Here is a 17,586-nt window from a genome sequence, read left to right on the forward strand (position 1 = left end):
CTGTGAACTTTCTATTAATATATTCTGACCATTTTTCTACCAACTTGTTTGGCTTTACCTTATTTTTAAAACTCTTTATGTATTGGGGATATTACAGTTTGCCCCAATTTTGTGTTGCAAAATTTTCCCCAGTTTGTCTTTTCACTTTACATTTTTTTTTAATCCTCTCTCTCTACAAAAGGTTAAATATTTTTATTCAGTCCAAATATCAGTCTTCTCTTTTAAGTCTTCTGGATTTTATTTATATTGTGCTTGGAAAAGTCTTCCCTACTTTAAGATTAGGAAACTTTTTACTAGTGCTTTTTTCTAGTACTTTTATGGTTTCCTTGTTTTATCTTTCAATTTTGTTCCATCTGGAATTAATTTTTATAAAAGGAAGTAGTTCACATCACCTTTCAAATATATTCTTCAGGAATATATTTTTCAGCATTTTATTTGTGTCTCTAATTTTGATCTTTTTTTCCACAAATAAGCAGAGTCAACAGGTTTAAGTCCAAATATGTGACTGATGCTAAAACGCATCCCTTCCAGCACGTCTAATAATTTCCAGCTTTGTCTCAAATGAACTAAATTTATAAAATCTACTCTTATCACTAACATCAACATATTCATTTCTCTGTGTATAAATGTCAAAAGACTAACTATTCATATAGATGTACACACACCAGTGCACAAAGATACTGATGCCACTGAAACTAAACAAGGCTGTCGTTTGAAATGTTCGTTCCATGAGTTCAAGTACGAAAACCCAAGTTCTGGGATTTAGGAGTATCTATGAATAACGTCCCCAAATTACAGTTACTTGAACATCAAACATATGAGAGGAAGGATTGGGGTACATGACAGCAAGATAAGATGGGCTACAACAGGGCGACAGCAGGGGTCTCAACTGTAGGGACCCAACTTTCCCGGGAGGTCCACAGAAAATGTTAGAGGGGCGATCTTTGAGACAGGTCTTAAAATTGAGGGGTGGTTCAACATTTGAAGAGTCCAACATTTGAAGATTTGGTGAGTGGCATTTCAGACAGAGGAATCAAGTGTGGGCAGGTGGCTAGACTGGAAGGGGCATCTTAAAGTCCTGATATCATCTTTCTTCACCCCTCCCAACTTCCCCTCTTCAAAGGAGGGAAAGATCTGACGTCAGACTTGCTGATTGATTATTTGACCTCATTCACAATAAATGTATTTCTCTAAGCCTGCATATACATTTTATACTTTCTTATCTTATCTTTAATTGTGTAATAAAAGACTTTTCCCTCTTTGAAGGAACTTCAGATAAAAGCAAAGCAGACCAGGAGATTTTATAGGAGATAGCTGAATGACCTAACTTAATCCTTTGTTGATGTGGTGGCCTCGGGCACCAGGTAGCCTTGGCTTCTTACCCCTAGAATGCCCCTCCTCCCCTGCAGAAGGTGATACTCTCCTTTTGGTCAAGGCCTGGACTTGGCCTCACACAGGTCACCTTTTTCTATACTTTCCAGCCTCTTTCCCTTCCTCAGTCCAAGCTCCCTACCTCTCACCTAGTCCCAATACACCCAAATCATTATTATACTGAAAAAAGTATTTTTTCGATATTTAAAAACTTAATCCTACTTCCTCTGGTCCCTGAGTCCCACCACTCTGCACATTTTGAAATTAATTAAAAGATTTTAATACCAGAATTCCCAACTTAGCAGTCATCAGTATATATCCCTGAACCTCTCTTTAACGTGGATATTCTGAAAAGCATGCTGTGTCTATAAGGCAGTGGTGTGCTGGAGCCATCTCAGACTAGCTCACCAGAGCCAATGTGTTCATTTCTTCCCAACTCCATGTTCAGTGATGTCACTTTGGTAGCTCAAAATAAGCAATGGTGGGAGTATTTATATCATAGAAATCAGCAAGTGCTAAAAAATCAGGGCTTTCAACAATCAGAGACGATTGTTAAACGTTTACCAGCACACCACTGTTTTAAGAATTCTTTTAGTTTCCACTAATAGAAATTTGCTTGAACTAGCATAAGCAAAAAGGGAAGCTTATAATAAGAATCTGCTAGTGATGTGCTGTGATGCCTGAGTGGGTAAACAGATGGGCCTGAGGAATTAACTGGAACCAGAGACTTGAAAACCAACAGGACTTTCCATTGCAACTCTCTGCCCTTCTCTGTTTTCATTCTTTTCTTCTTGTTACAACCTGCTTTCTCTGGTTCCCAATCTACATGAAGGGAAATGTGAAAACCTGCTGAAGAAAATGATCTCTTTCCTGGTCCTAATTCCAAATTCTCAGGAAGGAACTCCGATTGGAAGAAAGTCCTACTGACATCAGTGCCTGGACAGGGTGAAGGGATGGGAACAGGCAGGATTACACTGTAACAACATGCATGAGAATCAGGGGAAAAAAGAGGCTCCTAGAAAAGAAAAGGGCTGAGGCAGTCAAACCAAAAAGGTCCACAACACTTATAAAGACCTTCTCTCATCTATTAATAGCTCTCACCATCACCTTGACAGGCCCTATCAAAGGCGTACATGCACCTTATTCAGTACATTAACCTCCTAGGCAAAAGGAGCTGCCCTAAAAATTATAGAGAGGAAGATGGCTAAGACCCTTTACTGGCGGCAAGTAACAGAAATGCTGAATAAGGGAAATTTTCTTGCCCAACAAGAAGTCCACAAGCAGAATTTGTTAATTCAGCAGCTCAGGATCTAGACTCTTCCATATTCTCACTCTGATATGTTTAAACTAACACCCTTATGGACAACAGGTCGCTGTCACAGTTGCAGTCATCATGTGCAGATTCAGTATCATCCACCAAACGAAAAAGGACCATTTTGTTCCTGGGCAGGTCTTTTTTAAGACTGAAGAAACTTTTCTCAGAATGCCCCCACCAGCAAACATCCCTTTCCAGAATTAGATCACATGTCCATGAATAAACCATTCACTGACACAGGGGAATGGCACCACCCTGGCTGAGACCACCTGGGACTTAAGTCTTGTAAGGGAAGAACAACAGAGTAAAATGGGCATCTGCTGGAAAAGAAGAGAAACAATCAGTGGAGGTTATCACAGACCCTCGCTGCATCTGAAGGGGTACAACCAGAGAAAAGAGACAAGAAGACTCTGGCCCTGAGTAGCATTTCTCCGAGCCCTTTTGTCTCACTCAACTCTCTGACCTGCCAGTCGGTCTTACTAACCCTGGCTGCAGACCCTTCCACTGGGACATGCTTCCCCCTTTTGATTTACACTAATTAGTGGCAGAGTTGGCTCCCTGCCTGATGGTCTCACTGCTAAATCAAGATTTTGGACATGAAACTTCATGGTGACACAGGGCCCTGATAAACAAAGACAATTACAGACAACAGGCCCCTGTAATAAGGCAGCTTGAGAATCTGCCCGTGAGAGAGGCCAAGCTCCGAAGACAGAAGATAAGAACTAGAAAACAGTATTGCCTGGGATTATAACATTTTTGTTTTTGTTTTTCTTAAAGTATTTCATGCATTTCCTTTTGTACACAGAGTGAGAATCTGCAATGAGAAATAAGTTATGCAAAAAAGGACAAGTATAATTCTTTTCATAATACATCTTTTTCCCAACTTCTCTGGCCCTCTCTAATAACTTCCAGTCTACATACAAAAAAGCTCCATTTTCTGTTTTCATCTGTAGCATTGTTAAAGGTAAATATAAAATGCAGCCCTTCTTTACACTGAGGCCTGTCTATAAATGTACTATTCAGTTGATAACATATTAGATACTAAAAACAAAAGGGAGAGGCATTTTCTACCTTTTGTCTCCTTCACTACCCCTGCCTGTTTGTGCCTGATTTGTGTTTCCTCTAACCCTCCCATGCACCTCTGTGACCACATGTTTCTGACAGAAAGAGAATATCCAGGTGGCCTGGTACTTGGAAACTTGTCAGACGTTATTCAAAGCAATAAAGAACACATCATACAAGTCTTTGGTATATTGTTACAGGGAAACCCTGTTTAGAATTCACTAATTGGGAATTTGTGATAATTTGAGGAAGGGCTGGCTGAAGTTAACCTCTGTACTATCTCTGGAAAAAAAAAGGGTTCACTGCAGTTCTGAATAGTGTAAACAAGATTGGAAAGGAATAATTATCTACTTAAAAGAACCAGTTGTTTCGAAAAGCTTTAGAAGTATCCTTTTACATACAAACAGGGTAATTATGATTTAAACAAAGGCTGGCCTGTTTCTAAGGCTTCTTTGAAATGTCAATTACAAATTACTCTTGTTTATTCACCAAGGAAAAACCCACCCCTATGTACCAGGCAACAGTTGGTTAGCTCGCTTCCACTTATTCTATTTGAAAATAATAAACCTAAGTTCTTTTAAAGCTGTATAATTTAATTCAGGCTTTTCACTAATCTAGACAGTTGGTCCATCCTGCAGTGTGGGTGAAGCTTTACTAATTACTAGCATACAACAATCAGGAATGCTTGGAGTGACACCTGCCTTCACTAACTTAGTGGAATAGCCGGCTAATACAGAAAACCGACAAAGAAAACTACTCCAGTGGCTTTTATTTTCTATCCTACCACAGTAAAAACCACATTTTGCATTGACTGCAACTCAGTACACACATACTGAAACAAAAACAATACTTATCCTTATTATGTGTGATACTGTGTTATTTCCTATTTATTTTTTAATAAATGCTAGTCACAACCCCCTAAATTGGTTTCACAATCTATTAATGGGTCGCTGTTTTGAAAACATCACCCTAGAATTTGTTGGGAGATGGTACTGCTTTGTGAGAGAACGGGGGTGGTGGTGGTGGCCTTGTCCGCGGCAAAGCACATTAAAAAATTCCAGGAAATAAAAATAGAATCTGGGTAATAAAATAAAGTCTAACCTTTTCTTTCTTTTCCTCTGCGCTTAGTCTAGTTTCACTTGCTCATAGGGTGTCAAGTGCAGAGACCTCACACAGGGCACTTCAGCCGAGACTGCCTAGTGCAAAATCCACCTCAGCTTGGCGGGCGACACTGCGACTCAACATGGCGGCGGCGGGTCACACTGTGACTCAAGATGGCGGCGGCGGGCCGTGTGCAGACGCGCCCAGCGGCGCACTGCGATCTGGCGCTGTGAGTGGAGAGGCTGAGCACGCGCAAGTACTCCGCCCCTCCCCTCTGAGGAGAAATGTGCAAAGCAGCCCCGCCCTTGGCGAGTTGGGAAGAGCCTGCGCTCTGCAGCCTGAGTTCGCACATCTCCGTTCTTTGAGCAATGATATAAAGCTTTCCTTTGCTTCTTTTTGTTTGTTTGTTTTATGAGGGGGAGGTAATTAGGTTTGTTTATTTATTTGAATTTGGAGGAGGTACTGCGGATTGAACCCAGGACTTCGTGCATGCTAAGCATGTGCTATACTACTTAAGCTATACCCTCCCGCTTTCCTTTGCTTCTGAACCAAACTCAGTCTCTTTCTGTTGACTCCAATGACACTGGGCAGGAGGACCCTTGTTGGGCTTCAGAATCGGGAGGGTCGGTAACTGGGGGAAGAGCTGTAGCTATCTGCTTTTCTTGATGGCGTCCTCTCCCATTCTCTCAAATCCTTGGCCATCAACCTCACTGCACTGGTCACTACTGCCCCTTGTACCTCAACATTCAGTACAAAGCTCATTCCTACCTTCACCAACCTTTACAACTAAGTTTCCATTTCCCATCTTTTCTTCAAAAAAAGTTTTGAAGTTTCAGACTCTTGAGTTTTCTGAGTTTCTGCCTGATCTACTGATAGTTGGCCAGCCTTAGTCACTGCAGATGAGACAAGAGGATGCTGTAAGGTCTCTCCACTCAATAGTGTGAGCCCTCCCTTGCTTTACTTAACTGCTCCCTTCTCTGCTCAGTTTCTGATTCTTGGCTCCATTTTCCATTAACAGTCCTTCTCTGCTCTCTGGACTCAGTTTGGTTTTTGGTACTTGGTGTTTGGTCTCTCAAGTTCTTATCTAATTGCTGTCCATTAAGAACATTGATAATGCATTGTCATCATAGTAAAAACAACATCTCTGCGATCAGACAAAACCCAAGGCCCAGCTCCCCAACACTCACCAGCTATATGACCTTGTGTATATCATCTGATTTCCCTGAGCCTCAGTTCCATCACCCATACAATTGGAAAAATACCTGTTTTGCAGGCTTGTGAATTAATCCTTATAAATTAATCCTTATAAAATGCTTACTTCAGTGCCTGGCATATAGCAAGCACTCTCTAAATGTCACTTATTATCAGTATATTGTTACTGTTATTACTGGCTTAATTTAACCTACTGGCTCATCTCTCCTCCCAACTAAACACCACCCAATCATGGAGGGCAGAGGTTCCAAGTTTGAGACTGTCTACCATGTAGCCATAGCTCCCAGTTTTCCCTATTCACCAAACCTTCTCCAAACACCTCCTATGTATATACTTTCATTCTTCACCACATTCATCTCAGTTAGACCCTTCCCTGTACCCACAGTTCCCGCCTCACAGTTCCTAACAAGAATTGTCATGTTTGACGTAGGTGGACACTGCCACAAAAGTCAGTTCTGATCATTTAGTTGTGTGGATGGACCACAGATAGGAATCAAGCCCAAGAATTCCATGACTCCCCTCAAGCAAGCTACACAAACAGTTTCCAATCTTCTATCACAAAACCCAGAGGTGGTCCAGCTTGTCCCATCCAGCAAGGAGAGACCAAAGGAGGGACTGTTATGCAGCCCAGCGACCCGACCCTGACAGCTCACACCAGGCTCTGCATTCAACCAACACCAAGCCACGACTAGTGTTTGCAGCCCCAGTTTCATGAACTATCTCCCACCTCATGTGTTCTGTACCTCGCTCATTAATCCAGTTTCGATTTGCCTGGCCATGATTTTGCTCTTTATCCTACCATGTCCTTGTCCTATTCCTTTCAGTGTATTTCTCTCCATGGCTTTGGCTGTCCTCCCAACTGTGTTTGGGTCTGTTTTCAGTTTAATGTACTTACAAATTACCCTAGTTAATCCCTTCATATTTATAGCCCCTGGTTTAATTCATCCCTGTTTCCTTCTTCCAGTGGGCAGCTATCTCCCACTCCCCCAACTCTGATCCATTCTAGCTCCGTGGATGAGACCATGAAAAGTAGCAATCTTTGACATAAATTACTTTTTGGAGAATAATTCATTGGTTATATTCTAGATCCACAATCAAAAAATTTGGGGCATGGTCTCTTACTCTATTATCTGGAAAATAGTCATTGTCCTTTTCCTGATGAGATTATATCAGCTTGGATATCATTTATGGCTGTGTGGGTGGTCATAACTGACTTACCTTGAAATTGGGATCTTCCATCTTCAGAGAGTAATACTAAGATCACAGTAATTAAAAGCCTAAATTTGAAATCAGACAGCTTAGGTCTAAACTGTGCCCTGCAACTTACTACTATATTTTGAGCTTGTTTTTGTTTTTGTTTTTTTAGTTTGGGGTTCTTCATTGTTTGTTCTGGTGCTATTTAAACAAACAAGCATCTCGATCATATCAAATTAGACATATCAGAATCATTCACTAAATTTTAGATATTGGTACCTGCCCTGCTTTCACTGCCTCTGCTCTCCTCAGTTCCTCCCATTTGCATTCAGGAATCTTTGCATATTGATTCCACTGCATTATATATCTGTCATATTGTCTGGCACTGTGCTGGGTCACAGAGATGCAGATAACAAGTCGTGGACTCTACTTTGAAGGGTGGGTAAATATATATATATAAAACTTTCAAATAAATACGTTCATTAAAGTGTTAAGGGTGCCAAGATAGAGAATGTTTCAAGCATTATGCTGCTTATCCCTGGAGCACAAGGGAAGGCATAGTGAGTTCTGCCTGGGGGGATGAACTGGAGGAGGGTATCAGAAGTAAAGGAAATCATGGAAAAGGTTAATGCTTGAGTTGAATATTGAAGTTGTTCTGCTATCACTAGCAGCCTCAGACCTGTTCCAATCTGGAGGAAGTCTAAATAAGACAGTCTCCACAAATAGGCTCAGAAATGTCACCCCATGTCCTGGATTCTGCTGGCCTAGTTCTGATTGCTGGGGCTCCCACATTACCTCCTGGATCTTTTTGTTGCCAACACTTAAGGAACTTGAAATTATCAGGAGTGACTCCTGAGCCCAATCATAGCTCTGTGGTATCTCTCCCAATACACCATAAAAGGCTCAGTTCTTAGTATTAAGCTGAAGTCTTTATCAATGTAGTATTCAAGTCCTTCCCCAACACTTAAGCCTTTCTTTGAACTCCAGCCCGGTTACCAGAGGCCCTGCTTCTTATCTTGTCCTTGCCAGCCCCCTTCTCTGGGATCTGGGCCTTGTTTTATATCCCAGCTGGGGTTCTGCCACCCATCTAGAGAATGATCTCCAGAATGGCCACCCATCTACTGGGCCTGCTTGAATTCCTCACTGCTGGGGTCCCCACTTAACTGGAAAGCCCAACCCCAGCTATGTCTGGATGGTGGCTAACTTTCTTTTTTTTTTTAATTTTATTTTTTATTGAAGTGTAATTAATTTACAATAACTTTAAATAAAGACTGTTTCTTGGCCCAAATTGTCATCAGGTTCCTCTGAGCCCTCTGCTCAGCCAGATCTCAACCTTTGTCCCCATCCTGTCTTTGGCTGCCCAGCCCAGTTTTAGCAAGAATCCCGTAAAGTAAGTTTAATGAGAGTCCTCCACTCTTAATATCTGATCATCCTTGACATCTGATCAAGTTCCTCATCCTCCACCTTTGATGTATAAGCCCTTGGTCTGCCTTTAGCAAGAATTCTGCTAGGTTGATTTAGCAGAAATTCCCCTACCCTTAATCATTCCTCTTAGTAATTTTCCATCCACTGACCCCCTCATCCTGCTCTTTGGCTATAAATCCCCATTTGTCTTGCTGTATTTGGAGCTGAACTTGATTCCTCTTCCTAACTGCAACAGATTGGACCCCTGTTATAAAAGTCTTGAATCAAGTCTTCTTTACCATTTTAACATGTGTCAGAATAATTTTTTCTTTAACATTATCATGCTCTTTGGGCAGTAACCACAGACAGCCCATGGTCCAGATGCCGTTTGGTCTACTCTAGGAATCAGGTCTCATTCCAGGCTCTTGAGCTCCTCCTCACCAGCCCCAAGCTGACACATGTACATCAATACAGTTCAGGTAGAGTCACCTTATGGATCTATAAAATAGGGGTAAATTCTAGTCCAACCAACATTACCTAATTCAGTCAATCAGATAGTCAAAACATATGAATAAATTTAAATGGTTTCTAAACATAAATATATTTTCAAAGAGCTTCCTTACTTGTATTACAGACATACACAAAATACTCAAGGCATAAAATATCTGTCTTGTGCTCTTTTGAATAAAAGATCGCAGTGGATGCAGATCTTTGATGTTCCAGTGTTGCCATAAAAAAATTCACTGGCCTGTTCTTGGACAAAGAATTAGCTGAAATTTTACTGCTGGGGTTCCAAGTATGTTTTTGTTGTTAGCAGAGAGACGTTATTGTAAAAGCCTCCTCACCTAGAGCTCTGGTGACTTTTCATGTTTTATTCATCTCTTTCATTTGGCTTCAAGTAAGGTAAGGACTTCATAAAATTCAAAATTTACTGAATTTTGTGTTAATCTCAGGTCCAGAATTTTCCTCTTGAATATCTCCCTTCATTGGGGTTGTTATTGAAGCGCTTTGAAGGAAATGGCGGGTCAACCATTCATTGGTTCTCATGGCTTTGCAGTGGAGGCAGGGCCTTTCCCTGATTTGGTAACCTCCCATACTCCTTTGCCTCTGAGCTATTTTTCTCTTCTTAATACTGGCTGGTGATGGGTGGTGTTCACTTTCACTCTCCTTCCATGAGGAGGCTCCTGAGTTGGATTCTTCACTGTCACACTCAGTAGTATCACTGTCATGTTGGGTCTGATTCACCTGGCTGAATTCAGAATGGCGCCTTGCTCGTCTTTGTTCAAGATAGGCACTGACCAAAGCCACTTCTGAGTCAGTTACAGGGGTAAGTTGGCTCTGCTTTGGCTTTTTCAGCACTTGCAAGGAATCCCAGGCAACATCTTTGCTTTGCCGCTTATAGAAAATATCTTTGCTTGCTAACAACAATGAAACAAATCAACAAGTTAGGCATGCTGTTGGTTACTATAACTTCATATTACCTAAGGAAGCCTATGATGTAGGCTCACTCTTTGCTGCCATTTGCCAAGTCACCACTTTTCTCCACTCATTTGCAAGTGTTGGCAGCTAATTTCACTTCCCAGTACCATACCAGAACTCCTAAAGACCAGAAAGGTCAAATAGATGCTTGACATACTATTTTTGAAGTTTCATGGACCCCTGAAATAAGATCAAAGGAAAGGTCAACAAACCTTTCCAGAGAAGGATCTTTTTACGTTTGTCTTGACATCTTAACAATTCGAGTGTGTATATGAATGTGATTTGGATAGCAGAAAATTTAAAAGGATCTTCCCTTTATACACTGGTGTGCTGGAGTTGGCTCATACCAGCCAGCTTGCAAGAACTGATAAACTTTCAGTGATTTGCAAGATGGTTGTTAAACACACAGGTTAGTAAAAATTAAGTTGTACAAACTTACCACTAAATCCATTTGTTACAAATAAACAGAATAAGTACTCAAAACTCCTCACTTCCTAAATAATTTTACTATGTTTATTATGAGGTATGTGCTTGAAACTACTATTTATGTCTGTTGTCTATGGATACTGGAAGTACTATGTAATGATGTGCTACTGTGTGTCTCTTTCCAACTCCCACGTTCAGTGACATCAATGTTGGCAACCTGAAATTAGTTTTGGGGGGATAAAAACCAACAAGCACTAAAAATCAGGTCTTCATTTCTGGTTCTGTTGATTGCCTAGACTTAGAGTAATGGAGAACATGTTACTAACATAGATTACATTTAAATGTGTCATGACTATAGCCACTGTATTGTGAATAGCACACAAAAATGAGGAAATATTCTTCCAGAGTATGCTAAAACTATTATCCAACTCAGCAAAGAAGTCTTTCACATCATTAACAACCAAGTTAAGTTCCATCATACACCTTCTAGTTTCTTTCATCTTATTCCTTAACTTAAAGGACAGTTACATTCATATAGGAACTACACTCATTCATCAATTGCAGCTATAGGTTGGCTAAGGATGAAAGGGTCTGGCAAAAATCAAGGAAAGTATTTTGTAAGAATCAGTGGTCTATATGGAATTTACCATAAAGTGTATTATATATTGTATTACTTGTAAATCATGTGATATACATCATTTATATTAATAAAATTTTTAAAACAATATACACACATATACACACACATTTTTGGAGAGCCAGTTCTTAAACATTTATCAGCACACCACTGCTTATAGGTTCTTGGAAAAGATGTCACATATAACTCATAGTCCTGAGGTACCACTAACGATAAATGTGTGTGAAAGGCAAGCTCTGAGAAGACAGGTTGCTGAGGAATGAAAGAGAGCTTGATTTCTACCTACCAGTAATTTGTACCCTCTCTCACAGCTCTGCAGAAGTAACTTAGCTAGCCTTTTGAACCAAAGCAAGCTGCTCTGGGAAGGCTGCGAAGGCTCTATAACACTCTTGGCTGTTTATCTCTGCTTTTTGCTTTCCACACACAGCACGTATTTCTCTCATCATAGTCCAATATCAAATATGCATTGGCTCTCACCTTTACTTAGTGAAGTGCTTGTCCCATTGTCTTCATCCTTTTTCTTCTCAGACATCTGTTTCAGAAATATAGATTAGTAATAGTCATCTCAGTTGGTTGTTTTTCGCTCACATTTACTTGTTAAGAAACACTACTGCCTTAGGCCCTTTGACAATGTCTAATTTTAAAGTCAGTGCAGTTCAATAAATACTTATTGAATTCCTATTACAGTGGTCCAACGTCTGCTGCCCATTAAGAAGCCCGTGCTTTGATAGCAGGATCTACCAAAATGTTTTGAACCAAGCAAAATGAAACAAAGATTGAGAGAAAGTAATACTGATGAGAAGCTATAGGTTATAAAGTTCTCCTATACTCACTGACATTATAGAGAAATACCATTTAAATATCACTTAAAAACAGATGTGATAGCATACTAGGATTAGTTTTAAATTAGTTTTTAAAGGACATTTTATCACGTCACTTTATGATAATTCTTTAAGATCTTTATCTGAATTCATAGACTTACTATATCCTAAATCCTTCGGAAACTTTCCTCCAAAATGCAACCATAATATATTATATGTGAATATGGCAATCAGAAGAAATACATTTTTTAAAAATAATTCCAGTTTCAAATATTCTGCCTCAATACTCCATAAATATATATTTGTCCCATTTTTCAGATGAGCAGACCACTTTTTTATACTGAAAATGGTTTTGCCAAAAGATACAAATACAAAGAAAGCAACTCTTTCAGAACATATCAAATACTTTAGAAATATTCATAACACTTTGGGCACATCATAATTCTGGGAATCTATCACCAGGAAATAAACCCCAAAAGAGAGAAAGTTTTGTGTACAGAAATATTCATTCCAGTGTAGTTAAGATAATATAAATACAAAATTCAAAAGTAGGCAATGGTTAAATTATGGCAGAATCATACAGTCATATAATATATAGTTGTAAAAATTATTATAATAAAAGTACATCATAACATGACATAATAAATGTTATCATGCTAAGTTAAAAATCAAGATGCAAATTCATATATGCACTTACTAAGTTAGCTAAAAATATGAAAAGAAAAAAGGCTAAGGGATGTATACAAGTGTTAGCAATGGCTGCCTTTGAGCGGTGAAACTGATTTTTTTTCCCTTCTAATTCTTCAAATTCCCTATAATCAGGGAAAAATTGAATTTATGTAGAAAGTCAAACTGCCTTTAGGTCGAAAACTGCCACATATGGGTTTTTATAACTGCAAACTAAGATCCTTGCCTCATTCCTTTTCTAGTATCGGTTCTCCACAATGGTAGGCACGTTTCTCTAACAAGGTACCTTTTTGCTTTTAGGGTTACTGAAATATTCTCTGAAAACTTTCAGAGTGGAGTCTTCTTTTGGGTTACCTCTTTTAAAAAACTATTTGGGGGGGCTTTATTTTAAATTTAATATGTATAGGGGTGATTATTAAAAGATTAGAAGTTTATAAACCTAAAAAGTTAATAGTAGCTTATTTCTATACAATTTGGAGTGGTTTTTATTTTATTTTTTCTACTTTCCTATAATGTCCACATTTTCTATAATGGGTACTTTTGTCATTGAGAAGGGAAAGTGTTTTAAGACACTTACTAGGTTTTTATCTTTTTCATGGAAAGCTTCCATATTTGACTTGATGTCAAATAAAAATATAATCACAAAATCAAAAGAAAGATTTTGCATCAAGCTAAGTGGACTCATATGAACTGTGGTTACCAAAAGCATTTCAATAACTGTCTTTGCATGTGACTCAGTTGAGTCAGAATAACAGCAGTGCCTGCCCTGAGGGGTAGCGTAGAACAGTGGAAAGATATGGGCTATGGCTCTGCATTTCTGCCATTATACAACCCTGATTCTGCCGAGCCACTGAACACCTCCTAAGCTCAGTTTCCACGTATGCAAAAAGAGGAGCTTGGACTGGTATTGTCTGGGAAAATTCCAGCACTAGCAGACTAAATAAATATTAAGCAGATATATGAACTAAATATAGCATATATAATTTCTGAAAGCAAAAGGGTAAATGCATCTTTAAAAGTGGCAAATCCAGAGATCAGTGTGCTTTGTGTTTGAGGATAATTACCACCATATTTCCATCACGCTTTTACCATTACTTCAAGGTTTGTAAATAAAGGTTCATAGTTTAGCAGAGAAAATGTAGTTCAAAGTGAAGGAATAATTCCATCCTTTTTGACTAGCTCTCATATGGTTCTCAGATTTCAAATCTGGGACTCTTCAGAAGCTACCATAAGGGTAAAAAGTGAAAGATGAAACCTCTAAGATAATTAAGGTTTTAATCAGCACTGAATAGATATAGTTCAACATTTCAACTATGCGATGAAGCAAAAAAAATATGGCAGGAAACCTGGATCTATTCTCCTTTGTGTCATAACCACTCATGTGACATTGGACAAGTCACTTAATTTCTTTGGGCTTTATCAGTTAAAAAAAAAGGAAAGATACTGAAATCTTACTTGCCTACAAGGAGGCTGGATGGTATGCTCTCCTAAGGTCCTTGAACCTCGGGGTTCTATGACTCCAAAGAGCTGATGCAAGCAAGGGAGCAGAGAAACAGCTTAGACCTCTTAAGTGGTCTTCATGATGAAATTGCCAAGAATCAATTTCAATTTTTTGTTAATTTTTTAAAGTAGCTTTTCTTGCCAGACCAGACAAATTCAATGTACTTAGCTAGGGAGACTAAGACATGTATAAGCTATCACTATTCTAAATCTCCTTTTGGCAAAGTGTCTACCTTAAGCATTTAGACTTAGATGAAACTTCTTCTTAGGCAAAGGGGGTGATGAGGGGAAGAGTCTTTGATTATTATAATGGAATCCAGCTGGCACAGACATAACAAACCTCCTCCTCTCCATCTAGAGCTGATACAGCACTCAGTCTAGCTGACCACTGGCAGCACAGAGCTCTGGCTATAATGCTAAATGGTGGTGGTTTTATTAATCATCAGCCTGGTATTAATAGCCAGCAAGGATTCCATGTCAGCAATTTAGAAGAGCTTCGTTACTTATAATATGTTGGAGCATCATAGCCCTGATTAAGTGGGCAATCTCATTCCTTAGAGGATGACATTTTCTTCTGCTAGTAGGTGGTCTCGAGTGGTGACAGTAGTTCTGTTATAGTTCTGCATCTTATTCTATGTGGAGAGTGTATTGCCTCATTCTAAAAACCCAAAATCCTACAACATGTATCTATAAATACAACAGCTTCTATATCTTTGATTAGAATTACGTGGCTGCAAAAGGAACTTGGATATCATTAACCAGTAGGGAAGTTTTTTCCAGCATTATGTAGCATATGGACAAACCGCAAAAAAACCTAAATGTCTCAGAATTGCAGATTTGTTATGGTGCAACCACAAGACAAAATTATGCAGTCATTAAGAGTGCTGCTGTGTGAATATAATTTGAGAAGTCTTACAATACAATATTAAGCTGAAGAAAAGCAGGATATGAAAACATATACAATATAATGCCAACCATCTAAGATTAAAGATAGAGAGATGAAAAGAGATATACTGGGATAGAGAAAAAGAAAAAAAAATAGAAGAATACACTCCAAAATGTTAACAGTGGTTATCTCTAGGAAATAGGATTATAGCGGTTTAAACTTTCTTTTTCATCCTTTTCTATCTTCTTGGATTCTCTAGAATGAGACTGCATTATTTTTAAAACCAGAAAACAAACTTTTAAAAAGTATTTTCATCAAAGTAAAGTGAATTTATTTTATAGAAAATCCCCTAGTATACAATAAATATATTATTTAAAATGAAAAAGGATATCCTACCCAGACAGAAGCCCGAGAGAAGAACATCAGGACCAATATAATGACAAAATACCAAAGCAGGAAGTTCCCTATTGTCCCACAAGAGTCATCCTTCCGGCATTCATAATCTTGATTTGGAATGGTAAAACTTATAGGTATGGGGGGAGGATCCACCTCCCAAAATAAGGAAAAAAGGTCTCCCATGATGGCTTCTTGCTTTGAAAATAAAACATGCTCAAAGGGATGAAGATGACCGGGAAGGACTTCACTCCGTGTTTATGACAACTTCCTTGGCAACGTATTATGACCTATACTTCAGTAACTGTGACAGGAACTGACAAACATTTCTTGGATTTCTAAGTTTTTGGAAGATTTATCTAAATTACTTCTATGAGAGTTTAAGGTATTTTCCCCATACCTCAATATGGTGCATTCTGCTTCAATTTTTTGGGGGGGGGGTCCTGAAACTTGTATATGCTTATATCTTCTTTAAATACCCTATTTTAATGTCTTTAAAATATGTCTTTGAGGTATCCATTCTTTTTTTCAGTCTCTTTGATATCTACTATATCACTGCAGATTCACATACATAGTTCTAATGTGTTATAGGAGGAATTATGTTCCCCCAAATGCATATGTTAAAGCCCTAACCCCCAATCTGACTCCATTTGGAGATACAGCCTTTATAGAGGTATTTAAGGTTAAATGAGGTCATGAGGATAGAGCCCTAATCCAATATGACTGGTGTCCTAATGAAAAAAGGAAGACACACCAGGGATGCCCAAGCACAGGGGGGAAAAGCCATGTGAGGACACAGATAGAAGGTGGCCATCAGCAAACCAAAGGAGACAAGCCTCCTCAGGAGAAACCAATCCTGCTGGCACCTTGATCTTAGACTTCAACCTCCAAAACTGTGAAAAAATTAATTTCCCTTTTCTAAGCCACCTAATCTGTGGTATTTTGCTGTGGCAACCCTAGCAAACATAATGCCAACAATACGTCTAATTTAGGCAGTAGAAATATTCCTTTTTAATCCTTCAATAAACGTAGTAATTTATAGATTATATTAAGAAGGAAAACATAGATGTGCTTCTTGTGAATTACATCAAAGGTACAATTTCTTCTTGAGAAAGAGTCAGACATGGGTTGGAGAGGAATCTGCTATTCAAATTTTGACTGTACATTTGAACAATTTTCAAGTTCATCTCTAAATCTAAACTAGAGCAAAATGCCATTGTTGCTAAGGCAATCTAAAAATTATAAAAATTCCACTTTAAAAAATCGGTTGGATCTTTACGAGCATAGCATACCTGTGGATTTTCATTAATACGCAATACCACAAGGAAACTTTATTCTCTTCTGTTTGACCTTAGAAGCATTTTAGGAAAAATTTTGGCCATTGGGACTTACATAATGTAACAATCCACTAGCTTATTATGACATGGCGTTATGCTTTTATTAGAAATACAGTTCTCTGCATCCCCCATGAGCAAGTCCCCGGACCCTGCCCTCCTAGACCTTGCCTGTCTGCTGTAGGCCCGCGACGCCTCTTCCAGGAAGCTCGCGGGGATCCAGGCTGGGCCCGTCGCGCCTCCTCGGGGTTCACTGCGCCCCCATCGCCTGCCTTTCTCTGCACCTGCCAGCCTCCCCGGGGCTGAGCTCCTCGAGGCAGTAACCAGGGAAGCTTTTAATTTCATATTCCCGTGCGTGGTTCAGCGGCACATTCGTAGGCGTTTGTATTTGTTAAATAAAACCAAACTTAACTCCCTAATGAACCTTTTCCTCAGGATTATAAGTTCTTCCAAAGAATATTCAGAAGTAAAGATCTTTTTTTAAAAAACCTCAAAACCACTAACAGCTTTAACAAAACATTTTTTGGTTTTTCTTGTCAGTGCTGCACCTTCGTTACACGGATATTTAAGAATTTACATCGGGTCAGACATCTAATTTTTTTTTTTAACACAGTGGTGTGAGAAATGCTTTGTCATTGCTGATGGTGTCTGGACACATACGAAGTATCCTGTATCCTACAATTAGCCACTCTGCTTAATAAAAATCTGCTTTAAAATGTGAGCCCCTAAATGCCCTAAGAAAGTTAAAATCATATTAAAATATA

The 17,586-nt window shown here is 39.0% G+C and overlaps 3 protein-coding genes across 5 annotated transcripts in view; 1 reads left to right on the forward strand and 2 right to left on the reverse strand.

Annotated features, from left to right (window-relative positions):
* Positions 1-2,806, reverse strand: part of LOC102535570 (carboxypeptidase A2) — a 31,222-nt gene extending 28,416 nt beyond the window's left edge. Inside the window, 1 exon segment of the mRNA XM_072965348.1 lies at positions 2,724-2,806. Coding sequence (XP_072821449.1) covers positions 2,724-2,806 — 83 coding nt within the window.
* A 6,435-nt stretch (positions 2,807-9,241) lies between these two features.
* On the reverse strand, positions 9,242-17,534 carry SSMEM1 (serine rich single-pass membrane protein 1). Of its 2 annotated transcripts, none has more exons than XM_072964495.1 (3): positions 16,994-17,534; positions 11,679-11,733; positions 9,242-10,077 (listed from the first exon to the last, which is right to left on the reverse strand). In XM_072964495.1, the coding sequence occupies exons 1-3, from the start codon at positions 17,165-17,167 to the stop codon at positions 9,581-9,583; spliced, it is 726 nt and encodes a 241-aa protein (XP_072820596.1). In that variant the 5' UTR covers positions 17,168-17,534; the 3' UTR covers positions 9,242-9,580. The 2 variants fall into 2 exon arrangements, with proteins under 2 accessions (XP_072820596.1, XP_006202349.1); XM_006202287.3 differs by lacking the exon at positions 16,994-17,534 and adding an exon at positions 15,492-15,733.
* The window catches only part of TMEM209 (transmembrane protein 209), a 30,137-nt gene continuing 28,357 nt past the window's right edge, over positions 15,807-17,586 (forward strand). For both annotated transcript variants that reach the window (XM_072964491.1, XM_006202286.3), the window contains exon 1: positions 15,807-15,873. The gene's annotated coding sequence lies outside the window, so the exon portion shown is untranslated. The remainder of the gene's footprint in view (positions 15,874-17,586) is intronic.

Source organism: Vicugna pacos, chromosome 7, assembly GCF_048564905.1.
Source record: "Vicugna pacos chromosome 7, VicPac4, whole genome shotgun sequence".
NCBI classification, from domain to species: domain Eukaryota; kingdom Metazoa; phylum Chordata; class Mammalia; order Artiodactyla; family Camelidae; genus Vicugna; species Vicugna pacos.

What these genes read in the sequence shown, in the direction of transcription:
- SSMEM1 (XM_006202287.3), bottom strand. Translation starts at nt 15,674, where the DNA reads ATGGGAGACCTTTTTTCCTTATTTTGGGAGGTGGATCCTCCCCCCATA. An exon ending in TCTCTCGGGCTTCTGTCTGG is followed by an intron (nt 11,734 to 15,491) that starts GTAGGATATCCT and finishes TTTCTGAAACAG; the next exon opens with ATGTCTGAGAAGAAAAAGGA. An exon ending in AAGCACTTCACTAAGTAAAG is followed by an intron (nt 10,078 to 11,678) that starts GTGAGAGCCAAT and finishes CATTGTTGTTAG; the next exon opens with CAAGCAAAGATATTTTCTAT.